Below are 17,619 nucleotides of genomic sequence, written 5' to 3' on the forward strand. Positions count from 1 at the left end.
TCATGGGCTATAAATTTTATTTAGCTTTTAAAGTGATAATTATAGGGCTACAGCATTTCATAAGCAGCTAAACTGCTATACTCACTGATGCTAAAGTATAATAAAATTGCTCCAAATTATGAACAATAACTGTATAATAATAAGTTTATTTGATCTTTAAACATTTATTTTTTTTGTTGTGATTTAATAGAACCACAGCTAGTACTGTATTTTCTTTTAACTTAAAAAGAATTGTGGAAACTGGACAGAATGGAGCAAGGTCCTTGATTCCAGCACTCAGGAGGCAGAAGCGGGTGAATCTCTGTGAGTTTAGGCCAGCCTGGTTAGAGTCCAGTAGGTTAAAGCGTTCCCCATGCAATCTGAGGCCAGTCCCCAAACCGCATAAAAGTGGAAGGAGAAAACCGACCCCTCAGGGTTGTCCTTGGATGCCCCCATGTCACATGTGCTCACACATGTCAGGCAAACCCATAACAATCACTTGAAAAATTGAGAAATGACACAAGGGTGAGTAATGGCATAGCTCAACTAACACATTCCTTTGTCTTTTCCCTAGGGAATGGTTGTATCTCCTGTCGCATGAAATGTTGAATCCTTACTATGGTCTCTTCCAGTATTCTAGAGATGATATTTACACGTTGCAGATCAATCCTGATTCTGCAGTTAATCCGGTAAGAACTGTGATCACAGTAGTATGAATGTGCTGGGACCCTCTGCTCTCATCTTTAAATGTCACTTGCCTGATCCTGGCCACACCCTCTGGTTCAGCAGTTCCTCTTCTTGAAAACTGTCCCAGTAAATGATTATACATATGCTCTGTACTCGGACACTTGGGTATCTACTAATGGTTATCCCCCAATGGACACAGCATAGTTTTCCATACAGAAGACTGATTAAATTATGACATAAAATAAAATAAGTGGTTCTTCTTGATCTGAGTCTAGTTGTATATGTCTGGTGGCGTATCATGTCACTTAGAAGATAGATGCTAGACTGAACTGCATAGTAAGACCAAGTAAAGATGGGATGGGAAGTCCTTCTGTACATGTGTTGCTTTTATTGGTTAATGAAATAAAGGAGCTGCTTTCGGGCAATGGCTTAACAGAATATAGCCAGGCTGGAAGAGATATAGAGAGAGAATATGTGGAGTCAGTGAGGTGCCATGGAGCCGCCAGAGGAAGCCTTGTGGTAAGATATAAAAACAGAAATGTAACGGTTAATTTAAGATTAAGAGTTAGAGATATGCTTAAGGTATTGTCCAAGCAGTGTTGTAATTAATACAGTTTCTGTGTGACTGTTTCGGTCTGGGAAGCTGGGAATGAACAAGTGGCCTCCAACTACAGAAAGGAACCAAAGGACATAGCTGATGAAATTAGAAAGACATGGAGTCTCCAGGTGTGTAGGTTCCTACCTGAGATTCGAGTTCTTTCCAGACCAAAGCAAGAAATGACACAAGTTCTAGGCTAGCCTGGCCCTTACACACAGCTATAGGGCAGCTTCGACTGTGGTAGGAAACCTTTTCTGTAAAAAAAAAGAAAAAGCTCCAAAAGATGTAGAATAATATTCTTGTTATATAAGTTACTATCTTTGTGATTGTGGGCAAGTTCATTGCCTTAAACCTTAATTATTTTTATTGTTAAATATTAATAAAAAGATTTTGCACCTTAGAAAAAGGTTGTAAGACTTACTTGAGACCCTATATATTAAGCATTTAATTATGCTTTTTTAATCCTATAATACATTATTATTAAATACTTAAAAGTTAAGTACTGGAGCTATTGTTCAGGGGTAGTAAGCCTGACTAGCTTTTATAAGGCCCTAGGTTTATCTCCAGAACCAGCTTCCCCTCCAAAAGTTAGTAGTTACTTCTAATTAAATCTGTTATGTTTTCACACAGGGGCACAGGGACATACTGTGAAATTAAGGAGCATGAGATTAAGACGATGTGTGATAAAGACATGTGTTCATTTTATGATACAGCTTTGGTAGATATATGTAAGAAAAAACCTTAGAAGGTCTATGTCATAAAACTGATAATCATTTACTCTGGGTGTTAAATTATGGGTGACTTTTAATGTTCTTGTTGCTTATGTTTATTTAAATATTTTAAAGACAGCATGTGTTTATTTAAAAATAAATATTTTAAGATAAAACATGTTTTAAGATGAGATTAAAAATTACTTTAAATGAAAGAAATTACTAAATGAAAAAGCAAAAGACTTTAAAAATACAGCTGTCCAATCAACCAAACAGTATGGCAAAAGAACAGTTGTGTCTATATGTGGTGGTGTTGGCTCATCAGGCAATTCTTTATTAAAGAGACTTGGAGGTGAAGCTGCTTCCTGGGCAGCTCACTACAGCCCATCTGATTATCAGTTGACCTTTGCTGGGTGCTTCCCAGGAGTGGACACAGACCCCTGGGTCTCATCACCTTGATGTCCTCCTCATAGGTACTCCTGCTGCATACTGTTCTTATCCTTGTATGTCCAAGTGTGGACTAGTCCTACAGGGACTAATTACTTTGTGTTTAAACAGTAGCTGACAGACTGATCCAGGTGTGACACCAGATCCATTTCTTGGATCCAGTGTCCTGAAGTTCAGTATCTGGCTAGTCAAGGAAGCAAGGGTGTTAGGATTAAAAGCTTTATTCCTTGACAAGATACTCAGAGAAAAGTATGTGCAAGTAGCTTTGCACAGGTTGTAAAGGAATCATTTTTTTAAAGGGTCTTTGCCTTGAGAGAGAGAGACATTAGCGTGGTGGCCCATATCTATAATCCCAGCACTGGAGAAAATAAGGCCCTGATCCTAAATTCAGGGCCAGCCTGAGCTACAAGTGAGGCCCTGTCTCTGAAACAACCAAGAAAGGAGGGAGAGGGAAGGAGATGAAGAAAGGAAAAATGTTGCTTAAATATTTACTTTTTATTAAGACAATTTCCTGGGTAGTTTCTAACTTGAGTATTTATATCATGTCCTTTTTTTCCATTTCAGGAACATTTATCTTATTTCCACTTCGTTGGACGAATAATGGGAATGGCTGTCTTCCATGGACATTATATTGATGGTGGCTTCACATTGCCTTTTTATAAACAGTTGCTTGGGAAGTCAATTACTTTAGACGACATGGAGTTAGTTGATCCAGACCTTCATAATAGTTTGGTGTGGATACTGTACGTATTGAATCTTACATCTATCTATCATAGCTAGAATCTGAACCTTTCAAAAGATACAAGCTAGGGGCTGGAGAGAGGCTCAGTGGTTGACAGCACTAACTGCTCTTGCAGAGGACCCAGGTTCACGTTCCAGGACTCTTCATGAGGCAGCTCACAGCTGACAAGTCTGGTTTCAGGGATCCAGTGCCCTCTTGAGCCTTCACTGCCACCTGCACCCGCACAGTCTACATAGTCATACAGGCACATACGGAAACTACTGAGATGGCTCAGCAGTAAAGAGCAGAATGACAGATCTTGAATTTGATCCCAGCCCCCATGTCAGGCAGCTCACAGCTTCCTGTAGCTCTAGTTCCAGAGAACCTTTCTGAGCACTTGCACACACACATAGACACATATCTCCAATTAATAATGAAAGTAAATCTTAAAAATACAAGCTGTGTTTGATAGTTCTTCCTTATCAAGCCTGCACTTAGGAAGCTGAGGAGAATCCTGGAGTCAAGGCCAGCCTCCAAAACATATTGGTATGCTATCTCAAAAGCAAAAGCTGGAGAGGTGGGTCAGTGGCTAGTAGCATCTGCTCTTCAGAGGACCTAGGTTAGATTCCCAGCAACCATATGGTGGCTCACAACCACCTGTAACTTCATTTCAGGTGATCCATAGCCTTTTCCTGGTTTCATCAAGTACTGGGCACATACATGGTGCATGGACATACATATAGGCATAATACCCATACATGTAAGATGATAATAATAATACACTTTTAAAAACAAACAGTAAAACCAAAAGAAACACTACAAAACTAATATACTTTTTTAAATTTGAAATATGCATAGAAAATGCTAACTTTATGACTTGTGGTTTGTGGTTTATAATAGAACCAGTCATACCTCCTAGCCCCCATCCCTGTTCTCCTACACATCTCAGATTTTTGAAAGTTAGGGAGACTAGGGCCTTGTGAATACTAGGCAAGGACTTTACCACTAAGATATCTCCAGACCATGTTGTTACTTAAAAAGGTTTTTAAGATATTTCTTATTTTATGTGTATGGATATTTTACCAGTATCATGTCTGTGCATGTTTTTTTCTTATCCAGTGAAAATGATATCACAGGTGTTCTGGACCATACCTTCTGTGTTGAACATAATGCATATGGCGAAATTATTCAGCATGAACTCAAACCAAATGGCAAAAGTATCCCTGTTACTGAAGAAAATAAAAAAGAATATGTCAGGTAAATACTTGAATTAAAAAAAAAATACTAGGGGGCTGGAGAGATGGCTCAGCGGTTAAGAGCATCGCCTGCTCTTCCAAAGGTCCTGAGTTCAATTCCCAGCAACCACATGGTGGCTCACAACCATCTGTAATGAGGTCTGGTGCCCTCTCCTGGCCTGCAGGAGATACACACAGAACATTGTATACATAATAAATAAATAAATAAATATTAAAAAAAAATACTAGTACATCAATATAGGAAAAAATCTAAGTGTTTAGGAAATATTGCTTACTATTGCAACAGACTTCTGTGGAACTTAATAACCTAAAAAACCCTACTCTTGCCAAGCATGGTGGCACAGACAGTTGGTGGTAAGGCATACACCTTTAATTCTAGCACTCGGGAGGCAGAGTCAGGTGGATCCCTGAGTTTGAGGCCAGCCTGGTCTACAGAGTGAGTTTCAGGACAGCCCAGGGGTCTACACAGAGACTCTTGTCTCGAGAAACAAACAAAAAGCCCACCCTTGACTAGTTCCATTATTTCTGGCGTGGTAGTTGGGTAGAGAACAGTGTGTATGGTGCACTGCTGCTTCATAAACCACCGGCTGGGGCTCAGAGACCAAGGTGTGGGCTTCTGACTCTGAGATGTGAGGCTTCAACTAGGATGATTCAAATGACTGGCTTTACCTGAGCTCACTGGTCTCCTGTGTGCTATCAAAGACTGCTCCCTTCTTTGGTCTTTCTCTCAGTAAGAGAGGCTTCTTTCTTATGGGATGTTGACATTCCAAAATGCAAAAGAAGCTGCTAGGCTTCCCCTCTACCCCTTTTAGGGACAGGGTCTCATGTAGCCCATACTGGCCTTTAACTTACTGTGTAGCTGAGAATGACCCTGAATTCCTGATTCTCTTGCCTCTACCTCCCAAATCTTGGAATAGCAGGTGTGCGCCACCATGCCTGGCTTGTGCCTGTTTTGTTTGTTTGATTTTGTTTGGATATGAGTGGGGTTTTTTGTATGTATGTTTATGTAACATGTACATGCCTGGTACCTATGGAGGTCTAATTAGGACATCAGATTCCCTGGTACTAGAATTTATAGATGGTTGTGAGTTGTCATGTAGGTGCTGGGAATCAAATCCATGTCTGCTGGAAAAGTAGCCAGTGCGCTTAACTGCTGCGCCATCTCTCATTTCCATTCTGTGAAGGTCTATGCATACTTTTGGCTAACTTGATTTCTGCTGGATACTTCTGATTGAAGTGAAACACTGGGCATCCCAGGCTCCACCAAGCAACTCCATTCTGTAAGAGAGTGTTAGGCTTGCACCTAAGTACGAATATGGATGTTTAGTTAAACTATAGAAATGTTCTCGAGCTGGGTATGTTGGTACATACCTGTGAGCTCAGGAGGCAAGAGGACATATGTGGTAGGGCAGAGGGCAGTTTTGTGAAGTCAACTCTCTTTCTTTAGCTGTCCTATAGCCAGCCTGTGAGACCCAATAATACCCATATTTATACATCATGCAAGTCATATTAAAACATATATTATTAGTGAGACCCTTTCTCAAAAAATAAAATCTAAAAGGTAGAAGGAAAGTTTCACAGAAGATAATAGTATTCATGCATTGTTGTTGGCAGGCTGCCCTCTTCCACAATTTCACAGCCTCTGGAGAGCAGTGAGCATTGATTGCTCTAGCAACACCTGCTCTGGCTTTTGCTAATTCACTCCCTGCCTCCTTTCCTGCTCTCTTGTATAAACGGACAGAGCTCCTCACGTACTCATAAATGACCCTGCCCGCCGGGCGGTGGTGCGCACGCCTTTAATCCCAGCACTTGGGAGGCAGAGGCAGGCGGATCTCTGTGAGTTCGAGACCAGCCTGGTCTACAAGAGCTAGTTCCAGGACAGGCTCCAAAACCACAGAGAAACCCTGTCTCGAAAAACCAAAAAAAAAAAAAAAAGACAAAACCAAAGCAAATAACAAAAAAAAAAAAAAGGAATAAATGACCCTGCCCTAGGAATGGTCAGTGTAAATTGATTGGACTCTCTGTTCTTGTTGACGTGTGTCGTATAAATTAAGAAAGAAATATTAGGGCTGGAGAGACGGCTTAGTGGTTAAGAGCACTTGCTGCTCTTCCAGGGAACCTGGGTTCAATTTCCAGCACCCACATGGTGGCTCACAACTGCCTGTAATTCCAGGGGATTTGATACCCTTGTACAGACATATATGCAGGCAAAATCCAATGAATGTGAATTTTTTTAAAAAAAAGCATTAAAAACTTTTTAAAAGAACTGTTATTAAAGTTATTATAATGAAATAATTTTGGTGGTAGGGGTTGAACTTCAGACCGAGTTCTAGTGGACTTTCTGTTTACTAGGAAGTTCTCTGATTTGAAGAGTTTTTTAGTCAGTCAGCAGTTCTGGCGGCTGAATGCAAGCAAGGCCTCCTACATGTCAGGAAGACTCTGTCACTGAGCTGTATACCCTCCTCTTTATTCTTTTCTTTTCTTTTTTCTTTTAATTTATTTATTTATTAAGGATTTCTGCCTCCTTCCTGCCTCCGCCTCCCCCTCCTCTTTATTCTTTTAAATTTAAGACATCTCACTGAGTGTCCAGTCTGGCTTGAACTCACTTTATAGCCCAGGCTGGTCTTAAATTTTCGATCCCCTCTGAGCCTTCCTAGTTACTGGGATTACAAATCTGTTACATTATGGCCTGGTTTGAAGAGCCCCTCATTGATGCTGCTAGCTAGTGGTGGAAGGGTACCACTTTTTAAGTATGTTGAATTATCTCCACACTTAGGATCCATTTGTCCCTATTAGTCTTAAACTTTTTTAGACATTAGACTAAATTTTTTTGTTTGTTTTGCTTTTCTTCTGAACTGGAGATTGAACCCAGGGTCTTGTGCCTATGAGCAGGACTCTGCAGCCTGCCTATGTCTCAGCTCTGTTGGACTAAAATTGTGGTGATAGCTGCTTTAAAATGTTGCTGAAATAGATACTTATGATAATTACCAAATCTGAATGTATGCAGTCACATGATGCCCCTGCCCAATGTTTACAGGCTTTATGTAAACTGGAGATTTCTCCGAGGCATAGAAGCTCAGTTCCTGGCACTGCAGAAGGGATTTAATGAAGTCATTCCACAGCATCTGCTGAAGACATTTGATGAGAAGGAGCTGGAGGTCAGTGGGTTACTATCCTGATACAATGTGGTGCACTGAGGAAGTCTGGGAACTCTCTTGCTGGCTTTAGTGGTGCTTTCTAATGTTTTCAGAGTTTCATGCTTCAACAGCCTGAGAATTCTTGTAGGAAAATATTTTGGGCTTTAGAATTTCTGTGGGTAGCAAGCAATCTTTCTTATTTATGTGTATGTGAATGGGGGGGGGGGGGTATGTGTATGCACATTGGTTCAGGTAGCCTCAGAGACCAGAGAAATCAGATCTCTTGGAACTGGAGTACAGGTGATTGTTAGTGCCTGACATTTGTGCTAGGAACCAGACTTAACTCTTCTGCAGGTGCAGTAAGTTCTCCAAGCCTGAACCATCTCTCTAGTCCCTTGTTGTTGAGAAGCATTCTTTTTTTTTAATATTTATTTATTTATTATGTATACAATATTCTGTTTGTGTGTATGCCCGCAGGCCAGGTTGTGAGCCACCATGTGGTTGCTGGGAATTGAACTCAGGACCTTTGAAAGAGCAGGCAATGCTCTTAACCTCTGAGCCATCTCTCCAGCCCCCTTGAGAAGCATTCTTAGTTTATATTTTCCTTTTCCTTCTTTGTAGCTACAGTGGATCTAAATACATAGATGAGGATGACCTTTTGGGTTGTATTTGTTTTTGGGTTTTTTTTTTTTTGTTTGTTTGTTTTTTTTTTTTTTTTGAGACAGGGTTTCTCTGTCTAGCTTTGGAGCCTGTTCTGGAATTTGCTCTGTAGACCAGGCCGGCCTCGAACTCAGAGATCCGCCTGCCTCTGCCTCCCAAGTGCTGAGATTAAAGTGATGATGACATTTAACTTCTATCCTTCCGCTTCCTTCTGAATGCTGGGATTGAGTCCAGGGATTCATGTACTTCCCTAGCTAAGCTACTTGTCATCCCTGGCCTCTCTTTTCATGTCACATAAATATTCTTCCCAATTAGAATTCTTCCCATGGTTTATCTGTGGAGGTCAGAGGGCAGTTTTGTGAAGTCAGTTCTCTCTTTGCATCTTTATGTGGTTCTGGAAGAGTTTTTACCCACTGATCCGTCTTGCTGTCTGGCCTTCTTCCCAATTTTTGTCATTTCTTGATTTAATTGGCTTATTTAAGTATAATTCCATTACTTTTTCTCTTAACATTTGAATAAAATACTAAATTCAGCTGGATTTGTGCTCACTTTGCTAGAAAGCATTTAAAAGAAATGAAATAGGATAAATTATGCAGTATTAAGCCATCCCTGAACCTTTTCAAACACCCATAGAAAAACAAGTAATTAGCTCTGTCTTGGGGCTGGAGAGATGGCTCAGCGGTTAAGAGCATTGCCTGCTCTTCCAGAGAACCTGAGTTCAATTCCCAGCAACCACATGGTGGATCACTACCATCCATAATGAGATCTGGTGCCCTCTTCTGGGGTGTAGGTACACATGCAGGCAGAACAGTGTACATAATAAATAAGTAAATCTTTAAAAAAAATTAGCTCTGTATTGAACTATTAGTATTCCCTTCTGTGTGAAGCCAACCTTTAGAGTACCACAGGAAACACATCCAACTTAATACTGACCTTCATGAAAGAAACAGCGAGACTGCTAGATGTGGTGGTGCATGGCTATAATAAATACAGCTCTCAGACTGAGATGTGAAGATTGAAAATATCAAGTCTCTGTCTAAAGAAAAGTACATAAAAAGGGTTTTATTCTACCAATTTTTCTAGTGGTTAGGAAAGAGCACACTTATTTGAAGCCTACAAATCATTTTTAAATAATTTTATTTATTAATATTACTGGCTATATTCATATATATATTATTATTTTTTAATTATGTGTAGTGTTTGTGCGTGTCTGCATGTAGATATATGTATGGGAGTGCAGGTACCCTGGGCAACAGAGATTTTAGATTCCCTGGACCTGGAGTTATAGGTGTTTGTAGCCATCCACCTTGGTAAACTATTTCCCCCCGGAAGAGCAACAAGTGCTCTTAGCTACTGAGCCATCTTGCCAGGCCTGCTAGTCTCTTATAGACCTGTTTGCAAGCAATTGGTTGACTCAGTGCTATCCCCATTCCTTCTGTGATTGAATAATGAAATGACCAAAGAGAAGGGGGCGCATAGAGAGTGGCCAAGTAGAGTGCATCTGAGACACAAGACCTTTTTAATCTGATTATATTGTAAATCAGGAGTTTGCATTGTAAATGATGTTCTTCTGAAGGACAGGATTTTGGAGGCATCTTTTGTGGTCTGAATTCACTGTTTTAGAAACATGTGAGCCTGGCAATGGTGGTGCACACCTTTAATCTCAGCACTCTGGAGGTAGAGGCAGATGGATCTCTGTGAGTTTAAGGCCAATCTGGTCTACAGAGCAAGTTCCAGGAAGGCTCCAAAGCTACAGAGAAACCCTGTCTCAAAAAAACAGAAAAGAAAAAAAAAAGAAATATATGAAAGCTTTTTAGGGGGCGGATTTTATTTGGTAGGGGTGAGACTTACAGTATAGTTTTATCACTATTGAAATTGTGTAAATTTTTAGAAAGATATATATAATTTTAATACTTAATGCTAGATTATCAAAATCAAGTATATGAAATCTATACAGGTTACATTATGACTTATAAACTCTCATAATTTACTGTTATAAACATTAGATGGTGGGCTGTCAAGGTAACTTAACAGGTGAGGGCTCTTGCCAACAAGTCTGACGACCTGAGTTCATTTCTTAGGACCTAGATGGTAGGAGAAAAATGAGTCCTGAAAGTTGTCCTCTGACTTCCACCTGTGGTCATGAACACAATTACGTGAATCAAGTAAACATGTTACATTATACGTATAAAGGTCAGTATTAGTCTCTATAGAGATGTGTTATTGGTATCAAAATAATTTTGTACAGTCCATATGTATTGACTGTGTCAGGATGTCAAGGAGCAAAACACATGATTTCTGTCTAGTTTTTTAAGATTTTAGAATTCTGTTTTGAAACTATTGAATTTTGTGAGAGTCTATTGCAGTGATTGACAGACCCCCCAGGGTCAGGTGGTACAGACGTGACTGCCCTGACATACACAGAATCTGCAGCATGGAGGTCGGTTGGGTACGCTTTGAAAAGATTTCCAGGTGGTGTGTGCCACTTGACGGTATCCTCACTGCAAATCTCAGAGGACTTTGGTGTCCACTGCTGACCACTCTTGCAAATATTTCCAACAGCTCATTATTTGTGGACTTGGCAAAATTGATGTGAGTGACTGGAAGGTCAACACCCGGTTAAAACACTGTACACCAGACAGCAATGTTGTCAAGTGGTTCTGGAAAGCTGTGGAGTTCTTTGATGAAGAGCGACGGGCACGGCTACTCCAGTTTGTGACGGGGTCCTCTCGAGTGCCTCTGCAGGGCTTCAAAGCACTACAAGGTGAGGGGCTGAGGGATGGGTGGGGAGATACCTGGCATCTGCTCTAGCAGGGGTAGGATAGGGTGGGGTAGCAGCGTTTGGTGTATGTTGCTGTTGTATAAGTGCAGTGGTTATAAATATTTCCTTTGACTCTCACTCTTTTGTACCTCCTGTCTCAGCTCCTTCCAGAGCAGCTTTTTTGAAGGCTTCTGTGGTTGTGATGGGTGTTACATGTAGAAACACGTGTGCTGACGCTCTGCTTTCCGCTTTCTGGTTACCTTTATGCACCTGGATGCCTCCTCCGCTTTTCTTTTAATAGAGGGAGGCATTGTAAATTGTGAACACCATCTGTTAGGTCAGAATTCACTGCCTGGCTTCAGAGCATCGATTTACAACTGCCTTCAATTTTCAGAATCTTTTTCTGTGGAATGAGCTGTTTGAGTTTTGGTTGAGTTGGTAACATTGCTAATGATTGTGGTGCTTCATTTGGTGGCCATTGCTTCCTTTACCTTTAAGCTCTTCATTTTCAAAGCTGCTGGTGAGGAGGGAGAACCGCAAAGTGAGACCGGTACATAACTCATCAGTGATTGCCCACAGAGCACTCGGAAAGCCTGGCAAAAGTTACTTGAAGTTGTGTTGCCCTTCCCTGTTTGGGGAGCTTACTTAGCATTGTAGTTCTCTTGGGTGTTTGAGTGGGGAATGTGTACTGACTGAAGTGCATCCTGTAGACTGCTACTCTTTGCTCAACTCAGTTTGAGTTATAAAGCCTAAATTTGCATTAGGTTGTCATCTTTTTAAATATGATTCAAATATGAGTATTTTAGGCATAATAGCATGTGCCTATAATCCCAACCCTCTGGAAGCTGAGGCAGGAGGATCTTGAGTTTAAGGCCATCTTGGAGGGCACAGCAAGACCCTATTTCAATTTTTTTTTTTTAAAGCAAGTCTGGTGGTGGTATTCCATGCCTCTAATACCAGCACTTGGGAGGCAGAGGCAGGTGGATCTCTTGAGTTCCAGGACAGCCTGGTCTATAGAGCAAGTTCCAGGATAGCCAGGCTACATAGAGAGATGCTGTCTCAAAACAATAAAAAAGCAAACCAGAATGTGTTCTGTATTGCACTTGCCCTACTCTCTGGGATGTGGACTTTGTATGGCATACAGTTGACAGAAGGACCTCAGTTAAGGTCTCTTAGACTGCAATGCTGATATTATAGCACCTGGCCTTATCCCACATCACTTACAATCTCAAAACCAGGTTAATGTGCATGGATACAAGGGGCTCCCCAATTCTGTGGTTCTAGTTTATTTTGAGGTGTTGAAGATGGATGTATGTACCTACTGTGATCTGACCCACAATTTTTCACTGGCAGGTGCTGCAGGCCCACGGCTCTTTACCATACACCAGATTGATGCCTGCACGAACAACTTGCCAAAAGCCCACACTTGGTGAGTTATTTTTGTAGCTTTTCCTCTGTCAGTGCAGGTAGGTGATAGTTCTAAACAGATTTGATTTTTCATTTATTCTTCTCCCGCATAAGTGGACCCTTAAGAGAAATGATGAGCACTTCTTTTTTGTGCCTTAAAAATTGAAGTTATTCAGAAATGAGTAAGCAAACCCAAAGTGATGATGTCTGCGTTAGAGAATTGCTGGCTTCTAACTTTGTGACACCAAGACCACTGTGCTGTGTAACGGCACACTTGCTGTGTCTGTTGACTAGTTTTGAACAAATGATAAAGTCTGATTTGCTTATTCACAGCTTCAATCGAATAGACATTCCGCCCTATGAAAGCTATGAAAAGCTCTATGAAAAGCTGCTAACAGCCATCGAAGAAACATGTGGATTTGCTGTGGAATGATGAGCGCCAAGGACTTAACCTAGAACTCTTATTTATCCCCGGGCCGACAGCCTCCTTCAGCAGCGCTTCAGAGAACGCTGGAATACAGGGCAGCCCCCTCCCCTGCCCCTTAGATTCTAGGACACTGAGGGAAAAGGACAGTTTTGAAATTCCTTTTCAAGGAAAAATAAAGGTCTTTATGCTTTGCCATGAGGACACACTCAGCTGCTATTTAAAAATTAATACCTTGAACCTAAAGAATGCTGACTCCCTGCGTTTCCAGAGTTAGGCAGTATTCTACACTTAAAGACTACTACTATTTTTATAAAAGGTTATCTATCCAAATTGCTTCACAGACTCGCGTCTCTCGCACAGCAAGACAACTCCAGCAGTCGGTACACATCACATTTCATTTTGACTGAATACATGATTTTTGAACAGCTCCTATACTTGCTCTTTGTAAAAACTAAATAAAATTATTTTGAATTGTTCCACCTTTGTAAACAATTGGCTAAAGGAATCATTACCTTTATGAAATTAAGCCATTTACATGTTTAGTTGTGTTTTTCTATAGCAGAGTGTTATATTTTGCATTATGTGTGGGTCACCCTAGCTTAGGTGGGGTTTTATATTTTTCAAGTGTGGCTTTCTTGGAAATTCCTAATACAACCATTTAAACTGAATTTATTTGCTACCCTCCCTGTTTTTAAGACAACTTTTTAAAAAGAAAAAAATCTTCATGTTCTTGAATCAAGAGGATCGGGTATTTTGGATTTACTTTCATCTTAAATTGAAATACTGCATTTTTATAGCTTCTCTGCATGTGATGGGGTTTTCATTCTTTGCTGGGTCAGCTTGTCTTTTATATGCTATTTCTATAAACCAAAGTCTCTAATAAGTACATCTAACTTATATTTTAATTAAGTTTCTAAAAGGAAAATTTTTGCTCTAAAGATTGTTTAGCTTAGAGAGCCCTGCTATTACCTCACTGGAAGAACTGGAGGTGGCAGTGGGCATGGTGGGCAGGGAATGTTGTACATGAGTGAAGTCAGGTGTGCTGGCCATGCCTGTGATCCTGCTCCTGGGAGGCTGAGGCAGGGGGAGTAGTTCAAGTTCAAGGCCAGCCTGGGCTACATAGCAGATCTTGCCTCAAGTGAGAGTGACTCTAAGTCTATTGTACAATTTACTCTAAAACTGAAGAGTTCATTTAGAAGTAAGGGAGTGGAAGTGGAAGCCCTAGCTGCCACATTGCTGACTTCCAAGCGTTCAAGTTGAGTTTTTAAGGTGTGTGGCTCATCCCGTGATCCAGACAGAAGGTAACCAAAATTCTGTAACCAAAATTCTGGGGTAAGGGATTGTAACCATCTAAAATCACATTGGGTTTTAAATTCAACCATCCAAAACAACGCACTTTTATTTTTAAACATGATGTAAAATAAAAATAGCAAATTTTGATGAGCTTGGACACAAGGACATGAAGAACACTTGATAGAAATTGTGACTAAGCCTGTGACTGACACCTGTAATCCTATCATTGAGGAGGCAGAGGCAGGAGGATGAGGAGATCAAGACCAGTGTGGTCTACACGTGGGTTTGAGGCTACTTTGAGAACCTGTCTCCAGGGGGAGAGGACCACAACTGACTGGGATGCAGTGATAATGAGATGCTACTATTAGTGGTTTTTCCATGCAGTGTAAAGCAGGCAAATCCCATCTCTTTGAGTGCCTTTTAACTTTATAACAATGACTTGACAGAGCTTTAAAGGAGATCACCCTATGTAACAGTCTGCAGTAGCACATGACATCCGAAAACATGATTTAGATTTCAGTTTCAAAATTGCATTACCTGATTACTTCCAAATAGGTGCTAAGCCAACAAAAAAAAAAAAAAAAAAAAAAAAAAAAAAAAAAAAAAACCCCAGTGTCCTTGAACCTGGACTTGCCTTGTGTTTAATGTGAATATTTATATGTTTCCACGTATCCTTCCTCTAGTTGCGCTGTCTCAGCATCCCCCTTCTTTCCATCAGGAAAGCTTAATTCTGACCAGTGGATACTTTGTAGTCCTCAAATAGTTACAAGGCCACTATTTCTTGGCAGAAAGTTTTAAGATAGTGCTATGGATCCTGTACATCGTTTTGCAGTTCGTTGCCCTGTATTTTTACAGTGCTCCCATCCCCATCTAAAGGCCAGAGCACAAATTCCTTGTCTCCTAAATCTGTTGTAATTTGCTTTCTTTGACAACACTAAATCTGCTCTGAACTTCAGTGCGTTGGACGAGTAGCACTGATGGTGATGGTGTTAGGTGCTTCCAGCGCCTGCAGGGTCGGCAGCACCTTGTCTTTCAGCTGTAGCTTACTGTCAGCGGCTACGTGTGGTGGTTAATGTCCTCACACTAGGATGATGATGATTGTACCAAATGCTGAGTTGCTTATTCTAGATGTAATTAGTTCACTTTATGTAATATTCTCCCTTTTCTCAAACTGACTTTAAAAACAAAGTTTTATCATTTTCATTGTATTTATTGCAGAATGTTTTAGCTTTGATATTCTTTGTATTTTCACTCATTTGTTACATGAGCTTTATCAATAACATCTGTATAAATGGTTTTTAAAAATTAACTATGTATGTATGTATGTATGTGCCCATGCCGAAGTTGAGCAATAAAATGAATGCTGTTTGCACTGCCACAGCAGCGAAGTTTTTAAAAATACTGAGTTTTTACTTGTTTTGAAAAACATTTGGCTTTTTACAGTGATAGCATGGAGTCTTGGAATGAGAAGAAAACAGCTTTTTTTACAGGGCTCCCTTGAGGTGGAGCAGACAGGTGAGTGGTTCTCTGCCGAGGCACACGAGGAGCTTCCAGCTGTTGTTGGGGACTGTGTGAGGTGATGGGACTTCTGAGGCTGGTCTGTGGTTAGTGGAGGGAAATATGGGTATCTACAGCCAGGTCTGCCTGGGGTTGGTAGATGGCCTAATGTTTGCCAGTGTGGCTTGGTGTTGAACAGTAAAACCTTCGAGATGAAGAGAGATGAGTTACAACTCTGAATGGAATGCCAGCCTATGAAAGCACAGAACAGAAATGCATGTGGTTTCATTTTCACCTAGTGTGGTCTGCGAATCTCTACACAGCAGAGGCAGCAACAGAATGGAACATCTGGGAAATGCAGAGCAAACAGCAATGATGTGTGACAGACAGTTGTAGACAGTGTTGTTTAGCTACTTCCTCTAGTTCTTCCTAGAGGGAGGGAGAAGGGAGGCTCACTGGACCCAGGAAGCCCACAAAAACCTCCAAGGTATGTTCATGCAGTTTTGAAAGGAAAAAAAAGGAATAAAGGTGGAGAGACTTTCAGGGGAGCTGCACTTGAGTGATACTGCTGTCATTTCAGAACGCATGTGGAAGGCTCTTCGGTAGTGCGCTCCTGTAAATAGCCCCAATAAACTGTTTCATCAAATTAAATTTGGGTGGTACTGTTTCTTTCTTGCCAGTTTCCTGAAGTGGAGAAATGTTTGTTGGAGTCTCCCAGGTGGATGAACATGCTGTACTTTTTCACATTAAGCTTCACATTGCTGTGTTTACTGACTTTATCTAAAACAAAATTCTAGTACATTAAATATTTTTGGTATTTAATAGTATATTAATCAAACCAGTTTGATTTGATCACTTTTCTTTTAAAAGTAGTTCTGCTTTGGGCTGGAGAGATGGCTCAGTGGTTAAGAGCATTGCCTGCTCTTCCAAAGGTCCTGAGTTCAATTCCCAGCAACCACATGGTGGCTCACAACCATCTGTAATGAGGTCTGGCGCCCTCTTCTGGCCTGCAGGCATACAGACATAACATTGTATAAATAAATAAATAAATATTTAAAAAAAAAAAAGTAGTTCTGCTTTGTGGTAGCCAGTAGTTCACCCCTGTGATTTATGATAGAGGGTAAACACATTTGAGTTTTCTATCCCAGATAACCAGAGCAGGATCACACAAGAGGCCAAGAGACTAGTTACAGGATAAATGAGGCAATTTCATAGAACAGTTGCCTTTTATGCTAACACTTTAACTGTAACTAGACAAACCAGTTTTTTTTTAAATATTTTTATTTATTAGGTATACAGTGCTCTGTCTTCATATATGCTTACTCGCCAGAGAGGGCACCAGATCTCATTACAGATGGTTGTGAGCCACCATGTGGTTGCTGGGAATTGAACTCAGGACCTCAGGAAGAGCAGTCAGTGCCCTTAACCTCTGAGCCATCTCTCCAGCCCCGACAAACCAGTTTAAAATTAAAATTTATTTAAAAGGTAACCCCAGCACCCAGGAGTCTACTGGAGGGTTGAGAGGTTGGTTGAGGCCAGCCTGAATTTCACTAGTTAGGAAGGCCTGTCTTGGAACAAGAGAAAAGCTCTTCCCTAAATGTAACTTGCTCTTCTCATCAAGTTCTATAATTTTCCAGTGTGCCAGGCTAGGCTGATGGCTTCAGAAGATTATCAGTTCAGTGGCTTTTGGGTTAAAGTGGATTAAAGTCAGGCACTGCTACACCCAGATTATCACCAGCCTCTGCAGAGTCAACACAGAACTCACTGGTTCGTGTGAAGCCAGTCATCCCTGAGTAGAGACCACCTCTTCTGGCCAAGAAGTAGATGAGGCTAGTGAAAAACGAAGTCAGCTCCCACCATGGTGGGTGAGGACTTCAGGCTAGATAGCTCCTGAACCCCAAACAGTAACCATCATTGGCTTTATCCATTGGTTCTGGATGTTTTCCTTAGCAGTTAACAGCTTTTGTTAGCCTCCATCAAGAGGCTGGAGGATTGGGCTGGCAAGACTTGCAACTGCTTTAGCATAAAACATGTCTTTG

General features: G+C 40.8%; 1 protein-coding gene across 3 annotated transcripts in view; it reads left to right on the forward strand.

Annotated features, from left to right (window-relative positions):
- Smurf2 (SMAD specific E3 ubiquitin protein ligase 2) overlaps positions 1 to 15,461 on the forward strand; it is a 102,687-nt gene extending 87,226 nt beyond the window's left edge. For all 3 annotated transcript variants that reach the window (XM_075990322.1, XM_075990323.1, XM_075990324.1), the window contains 7 exons: positions 554 to 668; positions 2,986 to 3,164; positions 4,262 to 4,399; positions 7,436 to 7,556; positions 10,758 to 10,959; positions 12,310 to 12,385; positions 12,697 to 15,461. In XM_075990322.1, coding sequence (XP_075846437.1) covers positions 554 to 668; positions 2,986 to 3,164; positions 4,262 to 4,399; positions 7,436 to 7,556; positions 10,758 to 10,959; positions 12,310 to 12,385; positions 12,697 to 12,796 — 931 coding nt within the window. In that variant the 3' untranslated portion in view covers positions 12,797 to 15,461. The remainder of the gene's footprint in view (positions 1 to 553; positions 669 to 2,985; positions 3,165 to 4,261; positions 4,400 to 7,435; positions 7,557 to 10,757; positions 10,960 to 12,309; positions 12,386 to 12,696) is intronic.
- Positions 15,462 to 17,619: the final 2,158 nt, after the last annotated feature.

Source organism: Microtus pennsylvanicus, chromosome 11 (assembly GCF_037038515.1).
Source record: "Microtus pennsylvanicus isolate mMicPen1 chromosome 11, mMicPen1.hap1, whole genome shotgun sequence".
Taxonomy (NCBI): Eukaryota; Metazoa; Chordata; class Mammalia; order Rodentia; family Cricetidae; genus Microtus; species Microtus pennsylvanicus.